Genomic DNA, 17,394 nt, shown 5'->3' with positions numbered 1-17,394 from the left:
TCCGGCATCCTCTTCATCCTAAAAATCACATTGAACAACCCAGTCAGCCACTCTAATCCTGCTCTACCTACCCACTTCCAAAACTCAACCGGAATTTCGTCTGGCACGGTCTCTCTGCCCCTACTCATCTTACGCGAAGCCCCCACGACCTCCTCCACCTTAAAGCGCCTGCAATACCTAAAATCTCGGAGACTCTCCGAATGCCCCAAATCCCCTAGCACTATATCCCCGTCCCCCTCCTCGTTTAGAAGACCATGGAAGTACGTCTGCCATATCTGCTTAATCTGGGACTCTCCCATCAATACTCTACCATCCTTGTCTTTGATGCACCTTACTTGGTCCAGATCCCGAGCCTTACTCTCCCTCACTTTAGCCAGCCGAAACAACTTCCTGTCCCTGCCTTTTTCCCCCAATTCCTCGTACAGACGACCAAACGCTGATTTCTTAGCCTCCGTGACCGCTAGCTTTGCCTCCTTCCTCGCCACCTTGTACCTCTCTCTATTCGCTCTCCTCTCCTCCTCGCTTGTGCTCCCTACCTACTTCACATACGCTATCTTCTTCGCCTCCACTTTACCTTGGACTACGTCATTCCACCACCAGTAGCCTTGATGCCTGGCAGAATAACCCTTCGATATCCCTAGCGTCTCTCTCGCCGCCTCCCTCACATAGTTCGTTGTCGTTGACCACAGTGCTTGCGTCCCACTACTCCTCCAAGCTCCCATAGCGGATAACCTCCCTTCCAACTCCTGGGCTTTATCCTTAGTTAAAGCTCCCCATCTAATCCTCGGATGGCCACCAGCATACCTCTTCTTCCTCTTTATCATAATACCAACGTCCATCACTAAGAACCTATGCTGAGTCGCGAGGGTCTCTCCCGGGATAACCTTGCAATCCTTGCACAACCCTCTATCACACCTTCTAAAGAGAAGGTAATCAATCTGAGTCTTCACCGCCGAACTTTGGAAAGTTACCAGATGCTCCTCCCTCTTCGGAAAAGTCAAGTTCGCAATCACCAGCTCGAAGGCCTTAGCGAAATCTAACAGCGAAGTACCTCCTCCGTTCCTATCCCCAAGGCCAAAGCCACCATGCGCCTCGCCATAGCTATTAGCAGCCGACCCAATATGGCCATTAAAATCCCCTCCAATAAATAACCTTTCAGTAGGTGGAATACTACGCACAATCTCGTCCAAACCCTCCCAAAAGCGCCTCTTAACCTCCTCATTCAAGCCCGTTTGCGGCGCGTAAGCGCTAACAACATTGAGGGTGCACTCACCAATCACCAACTTAATAAACATTAGCTTATCATTCACTCGCCTAACCTTAACCACAGACTCTCTAAGATCCTTATCCAATAAGATACCTACTCCATTCTTACCCCTCATGACCCCAGAGTACCACAGCTTATACCCGTCCGCATTCCTCGCCTTCGACCCTACCCACCTAGTCTCCTGGACACAAGCTATATTGACCTTCCTCTTCTGGAGAATCTTCGCCAACTCAGTAGACTTACTCGTTAGCGTGCCTATATTCCACGACTCAATCCTCAATCTACAAGATCCCTCTTTCCCCTTACCCTCCTTGCCTCCCGTCCCATCCACTGACCCCTCCCTACCCCCCTTCTCACCCCCGGCACCCCCCGAGGACATGACCTTACTCTACCATCCCAGACCACCGCCACTATACCTACGACAGACTACAGAAAACACTAACAAGGACCCAAACTAGAAAATAACAGGTAGCAACTACAAGAACTCTAATAATATGCTAAAAGTGATGCTAACTAAATAGCCACAATTTAACTATCATAAAGAAAGAGACAGGAATGGGGGAAGTACCAACTCCCGATGGAAAGAACCTAGAAATATGACTTGATGCACCCGAGGTCACATAAATTTGTCGTGCGTCCTTCCAACTCTCGCCAACCTTTGCACACACTAGCCGGTGATGCTCCGCTCTGCTCGCCCATATGCCTCGCGCTCGCCTCGGCAGCCGCAAAAAAATCGCACACAACCACCACGAAACCAACAGGGAGGGGGGCTGTCAACCTGTCGCAGGGGTGGACCTGGACAGACTCGAAAAGGGGGGGACAACAAGGAGGGTCATCGGCCAGAGGTTGCCGGCAGGGCTGCTAGGGTTTCGGAACTGAAATTTGGGCTCAAGAAGGGTTGGGAAAAATGAGCAGTAGGGAAAGAGAGACAGGTTTAGGGGGATAAGAGAGAAGAAGGGAGAGAGGAGAAGAGAAGAAAGACAGAGGAGATGCGATTGGAGGTCGCCGGCCAGAAATTACTGGCGTTAAAACAGAGGAAAGAGAGAGGAGGGGGGAGGAGAGAGGAAGGGAGAGAGGATGGCTTACCTGAGGTTGCCGGCGCCGGCGGTCACGCCGGTGGAAAATCAGTTGGTAGAAGAGAGAGCACTAGCGGGGAGAGAGAAAGCCGTTATTATTCAATGTAATAATCTCTCACATAGTTATATTTTGAAAATTAGTACATTAATTTCTGGAACTCTCACTCTGCTAGATCATGTCTAAGCTTGTCCAGTCTTCATTTAAAGAACTCTTTACTTCAGTTGCCAAGTGAAGTTTCTATTCCAGTCTTGGTAACAAGTGCAATGCACTTAATTTTTTCGCAGGGCTTATTTTTGCCATCAGCAGTTTCTCTAGCTGTTCCTTTGGCTCTGCTGTCCCTTACAAGGTACATTTATAGCATAGACCTAAAGAGCTTCTTGAGTTTCGGAAATATTTCAAGCAATAGAGTAGGAAAGAAACTATATGTGATATTATTCCCATGTTCAGTGAAGTAAACGGGAAAGGACAAAATTCCGCAGATGTTCTGGCATCCGAACAGATGGCTCCTCGAGGACAGCTAGTTTTCTCAGTAGGACTTGGGGCTTTAGTGTTTGTACCAGTTTTCAAGGCCTTGACTGGTTTGCCACCATACATGGGTATGCTGCTTGGACTGGGAGTTCTTTGGATAATCACAGATGCAATTCACTATGGAGAATCAGAAAGACAGCGACTGAAAGTACCACAGGCTTTATCACGCATTGACACTCAAGGAGCTCTTTTCTTCCTTGGAATCTTATTGTCCGTTAGCAGGTATTGAAGAATCCTTTGGGTTAATTGTTTCTGCCTCCAATATTGTAGCAGAATTGTTAATCTATCATGACATATTCTCATGTGTCTTAATACATGCTTGTTTGTGCAAAATTCACATATTTCACATTAATGCAATCTTGTTCCTTTTTTGCTTCTATTGACTAGAACAATGTTCTGGTCTTTTCTACTATGAGATGTCAGTTAATTACTGAATTTGGCAAAAGATAAAAATAAATTGTGGTTGACAGCAAGAATTCTGGAACTTGGATTGCTGTAGTGCATCCTTCACTACTTGAGTAAATATTTTATGGAAAAATTACATATTTCTTCCTCTCCTTACAGCAGCATAGTAATAAAAAAAATGCACGCAAAACCCTTCTCTTGATAGAATAGGTCCATACATCATAATACTTAATGTAAATTACACGATCTTTTAAATGATTTGGAGCAATTTACATGAGGTAATGCACCCCATTCTGAAATGACGTGTAGACGATTGTCCCTATATATACCAACAAGGGTAGTGGTGTAGTGGTAAGTACTTCTTCATCCTTTAACCAGAGGTTTCGGGTTCGGGTTCGAGCCCTGGGTATGGAGTTGTTAGAGAGCACTTTACCCTCGGATTTAGTCGGACCCCATTGCGGATACTAGATATCGGGTTGAAAACCCAAAAAAAATAAAAAAAATGTCCCTATGTTCACTGCCAAATAAAAGTGATACTTCACCATATAATTTCATTTCCATATCCACAATCTTTTTCCATAGTTCTAAAAGTGGGGCATTTTCTCACTGGGGTGATCCAACCCCACCCAGGAAGCTGGTCAGGTGTTTCCCTCCTTTGGTTGGAGGATAGCATGATATTGGTGCGATAGATGTTGTGAGCTAGCTCTGTTCAAAAATCTGCAATCGAGGGCATTTGGTATGGATTAGTTCTAAGTATTTATTAAACGGAGTAACCCCACGGTGTGGGATAATACTGGGTATGTTGTTGTATTAATATGAGTAAACCTCTATAAGTGAAATCATTGGGAAAATCTTATTGTTCTTCTAGGATTGGGGGTGGGTGTAGGATCTATTACTCTGTGTTTTGCTCATGCACTGTGTGACTATCAACTGTTATCCATGCCATCTGAATTAGGAAGCTTAGCATTACTTAGCTGTTCTGGTGTATTAACATCCTTTCCATAGCTTGGAGGCAGCAGGTATTCTGCGAGAATTGGCAAATTACCTCGATGCTCATATCCCAAGCACTGAACTTATTGCGAGTGCAATTGGAGTTGTTTCAGCAATCATAGACAATGTTCCTCTGGTTGCAGCCACAATGGGAATGTACGACCTATCCTCCTTTCCCCAAGATTCTGAGTTCTGGCAACTAGTAGCATTTTGTGCAGGTACTGGTGGATCCATGTTAGTAATTGGCTCAGCAGCTGGAGTAGCATTTATGGGAATGGAAAAGGTCGACTTCTTTTGGTATATGAAAAAGGTACCACTGCTGCTATTTGATGCTCCACTTGGAAAAAAATAAACATTTCTGCTATTATAATTTGTTATTTTCTACTCTGCAGGTTAGTGGGTTTGCTTTTGCTGGCTATGCTGCCGGTATTGCCGCATATCTAGCAACACATAATCTCAACATCTCACTTCCCACAGCTCTGGCTCAAGTTCCTTTTCTTCATGGTTCATAACTCACTCAGATGGGCATTTGATCATTGAAGCTATTAGTACATCTTATTGTTTAGTGAGTGAGCAAATATATGAACACTTGACTTTTAGTGGTGGAGGTGAAATGTGTTGGCTGGGGGAGAGAGTGGGACTGAGGATTTCAGCTCCATAATGTAATTTATTGATTTGTCATTAATAAATTAATAATGTACTGTGAGAGTGCATTAATAATTTAGTAGAAACTTGAGACTGCTGGGAGATAACTTCTTATGCATGAGACGCAAGATCTATCGTCAAAGCTTAAGTTCAATTTAGTTAATTCAACAGGGAGCTCCCTTTATTCAGCATTACTTACCCAATGCAGGTAAAAATTCCCTTGTCACAGATGCGCAGGCTTGTCTTGGTTTGGCACTGCTTCACACCCCCAAAATATCTGATGAAACAATTACTAACATTATGTTTGAACTACGGGAGAACAACGAAATGCTCCATTTATTTTTCTAAGTATCAAACTAATTACCCTTCCTATCCATTGTAGCTTTTGTGGATAATTGTCTCTTTTTTCTTCTTTTCTTTTTCTTATTTTTTATTTATTTTTTGCTCTTTTTTCTCCTTTTCTATGCATTTAATTTTTTTTCCTAATCATATTTTTTTTCTTTTTTTTTTCACCAGATTTCATACTCAATTTTGGCTCCTTATTTATTTATTTATTTATTTATTTCTTTTGTTTATTTTCTTTATTTCTTGCTACTTTTCTAATTTCATTTAACTCTTTTATTTTACATAATCTTATTCTATTCACTTTTTTTGCTCCTTTTTTTTTATATGCAGTAATAAAAGGTAACTGATACAGGAAACATTCGTTCACCTTTTCTTTATAACTGATATACTATATCTTCTGTCTTTTTTTTACTCATTTTAATTTTCTCTTAGTCAGTTATTAGAACAACTTATACATTAGACTTGTTTTCTCTTCTCTTTTTTTTCCTTTCATTTTATTTTTTTCTTCGTTTTTAATTCCATTTATTATTATTTTCAAAAAAAAAATTCCTTATTTCCTATTTTTTTCATAATCTAATTCTGCACACGTTTTAGACTCCTTTATTTTTTTTTCTTTTTACTATATATATATATATATATATATATATATATATATATATATATATATATAATTGATATAGTACATTTTATTTATTTATTTTTATTTTCATATTAATTATTAAAAAATAACTTATTCTAGCATATAGTATACCAAAAATAATATATTTGAAGTATATTGTTGCAGTATACTATGATACCCATATGGTATATATCATATACTGACATGGTATCATAGAGGACTGGTTAATTTCTTTATTAAAAAAAATGATTCAACAGTCCTCTATGATACCGTCATATAGGTCTGGTTCATTCTGTCTAGACTCACACTCAGTCCTCTGTGATACTAATATAGTATATATAACATACTGATAGGGTATTATAGAGGTCTGGTTCACTCATTCCTGTATGGTACCCACATGGTATAATCATGTACTATCAGGGTATCATAGAGGATTGGTTCATTCCTTCAAAAAAAAAATTTAATAGTATACCGTTGTAATTAATGATAGACTTTTGAATTAATTATTATATACCAATATGGTATACAATACAATATTTTGGTATACAGTACAAATTTGTCTTCTTTGATAGTGCAATTCAATTTCAACCAAAATTTTAAATATCTACTCCAAAACCTCAACCAAATTGACTCACAATAGCCCCATCCTCCAATTAATATTTCGAACATATCCCAATCAGAATCGGATCAAAACAACTACAAACTCCACAATTTCAATTTATGAGTTTCTAGTTTTAAGGTCCTCCAACGGCGAATTTGATTCTTGTCACAATAAGATCTCCAAAATTATTATTAATACCATAATTTACATATCATAGAACAAGACCCATTGAATTTCAATAATAAAACACTTCAAAACATATATGAAAATTCAGATCTGATATTTTAAACTCAAACACATGGAGTTAACTTTTTTTTTTCCTTTCAGATATGAAATTTTTACTTAATTGAATTATGTGCTCAGCAAATTCAAATACTAAACAAATTACCAGCTAATTCAATACTTAATATAAAATAGAACTAAAAGAAAGATGGGGAGAAATAAGAAAAAGTTTAGCTCTTTCCAAAAGTAACAATCTTGGAGACAAAAAAGTAGAATTAAAAGAAAATTATTTTGTCATAACCAAAGAATAGCTAGGAAAGTTTGGCAGCTTGGTTTTAGGAGTTTTCTGTGACTTAAGGATTGGAGTTTCGGTAGATGGGTAATAAATTTTAATTGGGCGGGTATATTTTGTAATTATTTTAAAAATAGATTAAAAGGGTAATAAATTTGGGTTGTATAGCCATTTAGCGTGTAAAAATAGCACGGGATAGCGAGTTTTCGGAATGATCATTCAGAAATAGCCGGCGTTTGCAAAGTCATTGGAAAATAGCCACTATTTTGCTGCAACAGACAAAGTTCCAGCATAATAAACTAGAGATCGATGCACCTGTATATGAACTTCCAGCATATTATGCTGGAACTCCAACACGTGGAAAGTTCCAGCATAATATACTGGATATTAGAGCAAATGTATATGAACTTCCAGCATATTATGCTGGACCGGTATATTATACTAGAACTCCAGTATATTATGCTGGAGTTCCAGTATATTATGCTGGAATTCCAATATGTTATGCTGGAATTCCAGTATGTTATGCTGGAGTATTTTCCGAATTTTGAACAGTGTTTTCGTTCACATTTCTCTTTATATGAAAAGTGACTAAATTTTGATTACTTTCGAAACTGTGACTATTTTTGAATGACTACTTGTAAATCTGGATATTTTTCAATTTCTCCCTTTAGCGTAGATTGCTCTTCTCTTAAAGCCCATAGAAATGCAAAAGGCCAAAGTCATACGTACCCGCTATTGCAAGCGTACTCACTTTTTCGCGTAACTGCAGCATACGGGGTTGAAGTAGCAAAGGCAATCACGCAAAACTCCAGCATTCTAGTAGACAGGACTGAAGTAGCAAGTGTGGTGAAGTTTTTGTTTGTACTTGCTGAACTTAAGTATAGTAGCTGAAGTTTTGTTCTCTATTTGCTGAAGTTTCTGTTTGTAATTGCTGAAGTTTTTGTTTTGTAACTGGCGAACTTCAGCTCTAGAGCTGAAGTTTTTGTTTTGTAACTGGCGAACTTCAGAAGTTTTTGTTTTCGTAACTGACGAACTTCAGCTCTAGAGCTGAAGTTTTTGTTTTGTAACTGTCGAACTTCAGCTCTACAGCTGAAGTTTTTGTTTGTAACTGGCGAACTTTAGCTCTAGAGTCTTCTTCCCTTCATAATGATACAGCCATTTCTGCTCTAACTTCGAGAAGATTTCCAGCGTCATCTTACTGAACTCCATCTTTGAACATCGAAACAAGCAACGAAAGTAATTTACTGTACTGATGGATTATGCAATAGTTAATGGAAACTGCTCTCGATAAAACGGAAACGTTGTGGTATGCCATCCCAACATTTGAAGAATAGAAGAATTACAATAAGACTTGACACCAATATGTTGTTGCTAATGCCATGCATTATCAAATAGGATCTGTAGCTTCGTCGTAAACCAGTTGTATCAGCATTTAACAGATCATCTATTGTCACCATTCAATCAAGCAACAAGACTTCGATATTCTTCGGAGAGGCATTTATGATGCGAAATTGCACTATATATTTCTATTTTTTTCTTATTTATTTCTTCTATACTGACAGAAATACAATCTGTGCAGTGTGACTTCAGAAAGATGTTGAGGGCGGATATAACTTTGAGGAAGAGAAAGGGAGCTGAAGTTGTTTAAAAAGTGGGTACAAGTTAAAACTTTTAAAAAAATGAATATTGATTAAATCGGAGCGACCAAATATGACGCCCCATGCAATTTTTACCCCATAAACTTGTTCGGATTTTCCTGTATGCCACTATATGTGAATCATGTTTCAATTAAACACTTATACTACTTAAACTTTGTTCCTATTAGACATTTTTTGCATATATGGCATAGTGGGTGTAATACTCCTATACCGAGTGAGGTATTTGTTCAACTTTTTTTTTTTGGCTAAATATAAAATTGGTTGATCGGCTAAAACTAATTGTATTTTTTAGCCAATATATATATATAGGTTTTATCGATTATTATTTTTGAGAATGGCCAAAAATTATACATTTATCATTTTTTTTTGAGGATCTCTTCTTTATTCTTCCTTTGCCACAACTTCTCCACCATCCACCACCATCTTTGCCGTCGCCGCCGCCTCCACTACAATTACTCACCCGTCTTTTCTTCTTTTTTCAGCCACCTCACTTTTTTTACTACCACCTTCGCTTTATCTTCAAATTTGTTATTACCGCCGCCATCATTTTCCTCTTTTTTCTTTAAATCTGAACACTACCACCTTGTTCACCGGAATAAATGGAGATCCCGCCCCTCTCTTTCTCTCTCCCTTATCTCTTTTCTTTTAGAAAATAATAGTTAAATAACAAAACAAAAAAATCTAAAATTGGAAAATAATTAAATTAAAAAAGCAGAAGACAAGCAGAAAAAAAGAAAGATCTGGGTCAAAGTCGGCAGCGGGGAGGGTGATGATGGGTTTTAGCTGAAGAAAGGGGGGGTTTCGATGGGTGGGGGTGGGGTTTAGAATTAGCGCTTTTTATTTTCTTTTTTCACTCATATTCATTTTTTAAAATTACTATTTGGACCCAAATACCAAATGTCATCTGTAATTGGTTACTTTGACACATCATTAGCAAGGGTATTACACTCTATTTCTTTGTCGATTATCCAGAAAGTGCTTAATAGGAACATAATTTTAAGTACTAGAAGTGTTCAATTGAACATGGCTTAAATGACTTTGGCCAATACAAAATGTCAAAGTTGATAACTCAATGTAGTAAATACCTCTAATCGCACAGCCGAATTGTTTATTATCCTACACTATACTACTAGTGAACAACAGAATCACCAAAATTGGCTTCAAAGAGATTTCAAAAAAGTCCGAAAATGATAGTACAACCCTATAATTTAAGGTAAACAAATTCCTGGATGGCAGGAATCTCCCCAATCCTCTTGAGTGACTCCTTGCTGGGTTGTTCATCCACCCCAATAGCCATAACAGCTTGTTTTCTTGGAGCAATTCTTCCAACACTCATGAAGCTGACATTCACGTTCTCCTCTCCCAAGACGCTACCAACTTTTCCAATCATTCCTGGCTGATCAACCTGGCTGCAAAGAATGATACTGCCTTCCAAGCTCACATCCACTTCAAAAGATCCAACCTTTGTCAAATGAGGGACTCCATCCTTAACTCTACCCTCCACTCTAATCTCTCCTGAATCAGATATAGCACTGGCAAACTTGGATTCCACATTGGCAATCTGAACCTGAATGAACTCAACTGGACTTTCTGGTGAACCATCTAGAAGAATTCGTTCTTCAGCTATCCGTAGTCCCCTTTGTTTAGCAGTGAAATCTGCATTTACCAGGTTAATGAAAACACTGGAAATAGGCTCAATCAAGCCTTTAGTTATCATGGCACGAAGCAGTCTTGTGTCGAGATCATCAGGTGCTCTAGCTGAACCATATGTTACTTTCACTGATTTCACACCACTTCCACCTGCAACTAGCTGGACAGCAAGTCTACCAAGTTTTTCGGCAAGCACGACATAAGGCTTCAGCTCTGATAGAACCTGCATGAGAGAGTTGGGAAACATTAAAATTCAGAAATTTATTTTATCAAAATTCCATGAATCGCTAGCAACTACACCTCAAAAGAAAATAATGTTTCTACATGTTGGTAAGGACTCCTCTACAATAAAGCAGATTGCAGGTTAATTAGAAAAATGAAAGAGGTTCTACATGGGCAGGCTAATTCAGTAAAGGTACTATATCAAGCCTTCTTTTCCCCCCCTCTGGTTTATGAATAATGGAGGGTGATAACTGGTAATTATTGAATGAACTTACCTCAGCAGGAACCATAGGTGCATTGACAGCTGTAGCAGAGAGCTCCCCTTTCAAAGCGCCAACAACTGCTTCCGCTACCTCAATTGCCACGCCTTCCTGGACAATCATCTAAGAGTATTAGTAAATGTGTGACCTAAAAGAAAAGTGTGACACACATGAATGTGTCATGCACAGACCTGAGCTTCCATAGTACTAGCACCAAGATGTGGAGTTGCAGTCACATTATCATGTTGAATCAACTTGCTATCTTTTGGTGGCGGCTCCACAGTGAAAACATCAAGTGCTGCCTGTGACAGGATTTATATGTCAGTATAATTACGTAAGACATTCAAGGAGAAAGTCTATTCTAGAGTCTTAAATCCAGCAATGGAGAGCAAAAGTGGAAGATAACTAAAGACGGCTTTTGAACACTTGATATTCCAACAGACATGAAGGTTGAGGGAAATACAGAGACAGCAATAGTTCAACAAAAAACTAATTCATATGTTTCCAGTGTCTCAAAGATGAAGGAACCAGGACCTGTGCCACAATGCCTGCATCAAGTGCCCTCACCAAAGCTTCTTCATCAATCACACCCCCACGAGCAACATTCACAATCCGTACACCCTTTTTCATCTTTGCAAAAGTTTCATCATTCAGGATCTTCTTTGTAGCAGGGGTGAGGGGCATGTGAAGTGAGATGAAATCAGCAGATGCGAGGGCTTCATCAAAGCTCACAAGTTCCACCCCAATAGCACGTGCACGGTCAGCAGGGGCATATGGGTCATGAGCAATAACATGCATGCCAAGCCCCTTAGCTCGCCTTGCAACTTCTGATCCAACCTTCCCAAAACCCATCACAGCAAGTGTTTTGCCTACCAGGGAGACACCAACATATTTGTTCCTCAGCCATTTCCCTGGATACCATATCATGATTAAAAAAATTCAGAGGTACATCTCCAAATGCAAAAGCAACAAGTATAACAGGGGAACTTATTAGCAGCCATAGAAAACAAAATTTTCAGACAACTATTCCAAACAAATAAATGTCCAGGAAAAGAAAAAGGAAGCTGCTTAAAGACAGATTGGATTGAGGGGTCCGTAATCAGGGTTATGATTAAAAAATATTCAGAGACAAAAAGTGGCTTTAGTGCAGACAACAGACCAAATAACCAATTAGCTGTCAATTATCCTTTATGTACCTTTTTTATGAAGGTGTCAGCTTGTACTCACCTTGAGTCCTTGACCAATACATCCTACAAGCACATGACAGGTGTCGGGCAAACTTGATAACTAAGACAAGAGCAGACAAGCTAATACCAAGGATTGTAGTTTGGGTTTGAATCTGGGATTTTTTTACTGCTTACTCCTATGCCCAAACCAGTCAACCATCCCTCTGGGGATATGTTAGCCATCATTGATGTAATTGTTTCTTCAAAATATATCAACTCTTCCATTCATATTGAGTGCTCATGTAAAATTTTGTGGTTCTAAAGGAGTACGGGGCAACCTTTTCCAAGAATATCATACGGATTTTCTCTTACTCCGAGTATGTTAAGGCTATCCTTTTTTTTTTTTTGACAAACCTTTCCATCATTGAATCGAGAAACTCAGAGGCCAATCCCACATATAAGCCTATCCAACTCAAAATACACACAAACACACATATCCAGAAATTTTAAGGGAACTTTTAAAACATACATATTTAAGAAATTTTTCTAAAATACATACATATTTTAAGGGTAAACCAAATGACTTTAAATTATAAGTTCACCTCTTTAGAAGGTAAATATAATTAAAAATGGTCTTTACCACAAAGAAATTGCAATACACACTACCATGAAGAATATATGCATACATTTTCATATCCAGATCAACTTAAAATAGATCTGATCAGCTTTGCGAGACCATACTGCATCGCAACTTTCATAAGATATTATTCACATTCAAGAATCAAACTAAGAGAGAATTATATTCATGGGCATGTCATTTCTTCTTAATATCGTAAGAGATACAGGGGACCGGTTGAGTGTTTCACAGCGCCTCTACTGAGTCCGGCTTAAACTATATACATTTAGAGGAAAACTAACTGTTTGAATTAAAAAAGATCAACCTCTAAAAGAGTTATACGTACCGGCTTTGACGGAAGCATCAGCTTGAGCAATATTCCGAGCCATAGCGGTGAGAAGAGCGATGCCATGCTCGGCAGCAGCAACTGTATTAGCAGTGGGCGCATTAACCACTAGGCATCCATGCTCCGTCGCCGCCGCTAGATCAACGTTATCAATCCCGACACCAGCACGCCCAACAACTTTGAGCCGTCCACCGGAAGATTCAAAGATCTCACGGCTCACCTTCGTTCCACTCCGGACAATCAACGCATCACAAAGCGAGATCTTAGTGCACAGCTCCTCGGGGCTCAAATTATATGAGCAATCCACGTTCGCGAATTCCTTTAGAAGGTTCAGCCCTGCCTCCCCGAGTTTCTCGGCGACGAGAACCGTAGGTTTGGCGTCCATGGAGAAAACGACGAACTGACGGTGGCTGCTGCTGCGGCGGAGGGAAACGCCGGAGATGCCTAAGGCGGAGGTGGAAGCGAGTTGGTTTTTCCATGAGAGAGAGGCGCGTGATGATTTTGAAGAGAAAAGGATAGTTGAAGAAGCGGAAGCCGCCATTGTGGTAGACTTACTATCTCCGGCGTAACTCGGTGAGACGGCGGAGATTGCGGCGGCGGAAGGAGTAGGAAAATGAGATGTTGTAAAGGAGGGATTTGGAGAGGTTTTATAAGTGCGACTGACGAGTGACGAGTTGGAAATTGGGAATGAAAGAAGTGAGTGGGATGTGTACACGCGCTTGCATATCCCTAGGAAAAGCAGAGGTATCTTAGTTAGCGTTAAAAGTTTGTTTTCTTCTCTTTTCTTTATGGAAGAAAAGGTTAGGAGCTTTATTTACTCCCCGTTTATGTCATCCATTTTGATTGAGAAAAAGAAAATACTTCTTCTGTTTCATTGTAAATGTTGCCATTACTATAATCTTTTAACTTTTTCATATAATTTTTATGTATAATGAAATTGTATACTATCAAAATCAGAGAAAACCGACTTAGGCTTCTTTGGCAGTTCAAGCCCGGCCTCGATGGGATCAAAGCACGGTCCAAGGCCTGTCCCCGAAGCACTCGTCTCAGCAGGGTACGTCGAAGACTCACCATGGTGTACCTCTAGGCAGTATGAAAATCGACGACCGTCATGGAAAGGCGGGAAACCCCCCGAGGGCATGCGATGAGGACTGACAGAGTCTGCAAGAATAGTACAAATCCGTGTTGAGCCGTTATACAACTGTACTAGTAGCATTTCTTCGTCATTTATTAGACATGTACTGTGTTGAGATTCGTCCCTCATATATAAAGGGGACCCTTGTCATTTTGTAAGGATGCAACATATTGAATACAACACAACATTCTCTGCTATTTGCTTAAACAATTGTTCTACACATTTATTGTTTATTCTTTCATTATTCATTTATTGTTCTTCATTTATTTCTCATTATTAACCGCAAAAGGCCATCTTTGAGGCCTCCATTATCATTGTTTCTTTATCAATAGCTCACTACCAACCGTCCTAAATAGGCCTCGAAGCCTCTGTTCCAGCCAGCTCGAGGCTCGTTTCTATGATAGCTTTGGTTTGCATTTCTTATTTTCTTTATTTACACTTAACACCTGTTGCCTAAAAACTAGTATAAAAATAAATTACATATTTTTAGAACCACAAAATCAAATATAATTGTAATTACCACTTTCCAGGTAAACAGTTTGGCGCCCACTGTGGGGCTAAAAATAATAGTGATTGTTTTGATGCTAGTTTTTTGTTAACACACGTTACTCTTCACACTTTTTCTTATCAAAGATTCTTTGATTTCAAGCTTAATCATGTTTAGCACACAAAATGCACCTCTTCACAACAGTGATGGACTTGGAGAAAATAACGGCATAGGGCTGGGTGTACCACCTGTAAACCCTGAGGGAGTGCCAAATGTGGAGTCAGTTGATATCAACTCCCACAACGTCCTAAACACGGAAGCAGGCGCAGACCCCGTAAGGAACAGACATAGGGAAGCCCAGGCTGGAGGCTGGAGGCCAAGAAGCACGAGGGATGGAAGAAGGAGGAGTCAGCCTCCAAGTCATTTTTGAAATGTTGCAAGCACAACAAGCAGCTATTTCTCAGCTGCAAAGTCAGCAAAAAACTCCAAGCACGGCAGCACCGGAAATAGCTGCTCGAGTCTAGCAGGCACCAGAGAGATTGAGTAACAACGGGTCAGCATGAGACCGCACTATTATGAAGATGCTTGAGGACCTCACTAAAAGGATTGAATCAGGAGAAAAAAAAGATAGAGGCTAATGATAAAAAGGTGGAGACTTATAACTCGAGGGTCGATCAGATCCCAGGCGCACCCCCGATTCTAAAGGGTGTAGATTCAAAGAAGTTCGTGCAGAGACCATTCTCATCGAGTGCAGCTCCGAAGCCCATCCCAAAGAAATTCAGAATGCCCGATGTCATGAAGTATAATAGGACCGCGAATGAGCACATTACCACTTATACTTGTGTTGTAAAAGGGAATGACTTAAAGGATGACGAGATCGAATCCGTCTTGCTGAGGAAATTTGGAGAAGCACTGTCAAAGGGGGCCATGATGTGGTATCATAACCTACCCCCGAACTCGATGGATTCATTTGCCATGTTGGCAGATTCTTTTGTGAAGGTGCATGCCGGTGCCATCAAGGTTGCTACAAGGAAGTCCGACGTCTTCAAGATCAAATAAAGGGAGAACGAGATGCTGAGGGAATTCGTATCTCGTTTCCAGATGGAGAGAATGGAATTGACATCGGTCTCCGATGACTGGGCAGTGCAGGCCTTCACTCAAGGCTTGAACGAACGAAGCTCGACAGCTTCGAAGCAGCTAAAGCAGAACTTGGTTGAGCATCCCGCCGTGACTTGGGCAGATGTACACAACAGCTATCAATCAAAGATCAGGGTCGAGGACGACCAATTGGGAGCCCCCTCTGGCTTAGTATATCCAAATAGGCTCCTAGTAAAGGAATCAAAGTCTATAGAAAAGGAGTCGAGATCAGGCAAAGAAAGGTATCAGCCATACTTCAAAGATTAAAGAGATATTTTAAGGTAAAATGTACCTCGAAATGATCGAGGAGTAGATCGAGGCCAAAAATCCCGTATGAGCAAGACCGGGTTCGACAGGCATTTGAGGCTAGTGGAGGCACCCCCATTGTCAGAATACAACTTCAACATCGATGTCTCGGACATCTTATCAGCTATGGGTAGAATCAAGGATACCAGATGGCCAAAACTCGCACAGTTAGATCCTTCCCGAAGGAAACCCAACCTGATGTGCAAGTACCATGGCATCCACGGTCATAGGACCAAGGATTGTAGGCAGCTCCGAGAGGAGGTGGCTCGGCTAATCAACGAAGGGCACCTTCTAGAATTCCTTAGCAATCGAGCTAAGAACCACTTTCGAGAAAGAGAGGCGAAGGAAGAATGAACCAGAAGAACAATAGCATGTCATCCACATGATCGTTGGAGGGGTCGACGCCCCCACATAGAGTCGTTATCAAGCGGACAAAAATATTCATCACCAGGGAAAAGGGAACTCGGAGTTACATACCAGAGGATGCTCTCACATTCAGCGAAGAGGACATCGAGACCTTATCTCAACCCCATAATGACGCACTAGTAATTTCTTTTCTTTTGAATAAATTTCAAATTAAACGTGTGCTCGTAGATCCAGGTAGCTCGACCAACATAATCAGGTCGAGGGTGGTAGAGCACCTCGGACTGCTCGACTAGATCGTACCCGCCTCTCGAGTCCTCAATGGATTCAACATGGCAAGCGAGGCAACGAAAGGGGAGATCATCCTCCCGGTTGACGTGGCCGGTACAACCCAAGATACCAAGTTTCATGTCATTGAAGGTGACATGAGATACAATGCCTTACTTGGAAGGCCGTGGATACACAGTATAAGGGTAGTACCATCAACCCTTCATCAAATGATGAAATTTCCAACCAAGGATGGAGTAAAAGTAGTATACAGGGAGCAGCATGCAGCAAAAGAGATGTTCGCGGTGCACGATATGGCACCAACATAGATGCCGAAAGATAACCAACATTCTCGACAACATCCAAATAGATGAATAAAGGACAGTGCCGTGTCCTCGGAGCAAGCGATGAGAACGTACCGAGGCTCAAACGTTATCATTGCTAAGGTACAACCCTCTCCCTTTTCATTTATGTTTTATACTAACTTGTTGCATGTGTTCGATTGAGAGGAATCGAGGTGCCCTCCATCTTGAATACCTTAGGTTTTAAAGCATGCATTGCGCTCTTTTTCCCCTAGACCAAGTTTTATCCCAAATGGGTTTTACCTGTGAGGTTTTTAACGAGGCAACATCCATGTGCTACCTAAGGAGAACTCATCAAGTATCTGAGGCTTCTCTTTGATCTACCTCAAATACTAGGGGGCATCACCCCGAGAGGTAGCCTCTTCAAAACTCAAACTATACCTAGGAGGACCTCGATAGGAGAATGATGTATTGGGCCAAACGGTCGA

The 17,394-nt window shown here is 40.5% G+C and overlaps 2 protein-coding genes across 4 annotated transcripts in view; one reads left to right on the top strand and one right to left on the bottom strand.

Annotated features, from left to right (window-relative positions):
- The window catches only part of LOC104218353 (sodium/proton antiporter 1), a 34,851-nt gene extending 29,771 nt beyond the window's left edge, over window positions 1-5,080 (top strand). For all 3 annotated transcript variants that reach the window (XM_070170772.1, XM_070170774.1, XM_070170773.1), the window contains exons 7-10: window positions 2,629-2,690; window positions 2,792-3,094; window positions 4,283-4,577; window positions 4,660-5,080. In XM_070170772.1, coding sequence (XP_070026873.1) covers window positions 2,629-2,690; window positions 2,792-3,094; window positions 4,283-4,577; window positions 4,660-4,779 — 780 coding nt within the window. In that variant the 3' untranslated portion in view covers window positions 4,780-5,080. The remainder of the gene's footprint in view (window positions 1-2,628; window positions 2,691-2,791; window positions 3,095-4,282; window positions 4,578-4,659) is intronic.
- Window positions 5,081-9,640: 4,560 nt separating this feature from the next.
- Window positions 9,641-13,589, bottom strand: LOC104210880 (D-3-phosphoglycerate dehydrogenase 1, chloroplastic-like). The gene is made up of 5 exons (XM_009759849.2): window positions 12,910-13,589; window positions 11,316-11,692; window positions 10,973-11,083; window positions 10,797-10,892; window positions 9,641-10,522 (listed from the first exon to the last, which is right to left on the bottom strand). Exons 1-5 carry the CDS (start codon window positions 13,448-13,450, stop codon window positions 9,851-9,853), a joined length of 1,797 nt encoding a protein of 598 aa, XP_009758151.1. The 5' UTR covers window positions 13,451-13,589; the 3' UTR covers window positions 9,641-9,850.
- Between the last annotated feature and the right edge of the window lie 3,805 nt (window positions 13,590-17,394).

This window comes from Nicotiana sylvestris, chromosome 3 (genome assembly GCF_000393655.2).
Source record: "Nicotiana sylvestris chromosome 3, ASM39365v2, whole genome shotgun sequence".
Classification (NCBI taxonomy): Eukaryota; Viridiplantae; Streptophyta; class Magnoliopsida; order Solanales; family Solanaceae; genus Nicotiana; species Nicotiana sylvestris.
Note: the sequence above shows the minus strand (reverse complement) of the source record. Positions and strands in the feature narration are given on the sequence as shown.

What these genes read in the sequence shown, in the direction of transcription:
- LOC104210880 (XM_009759849.2), bottom strand. Translation starts at nt 13,450, where the DNA reads ATGGCGGCTTCCGCTTCTTCAACTATCCTTTTCTCTTCAAAATCATCA. An exon ending in ATGCAGGCATTGTGGCACAG is followed by an intron (nt 11,084 to 11,315) that starts GTCCTGGTTCCT and finishes ATCCTGTCACAG; the next exon opens with GCAGCACTTGATGTTTTCAC. An exon ending in CTAGTACTATGGAAGCTCAG is followed by an intron (nt 10,893 to 10,972) that starts GTCTGTGCATGA and finishes ATGATTGTCCAG; the next exon opens with GAAGGCGTGGCAATTGAGGT.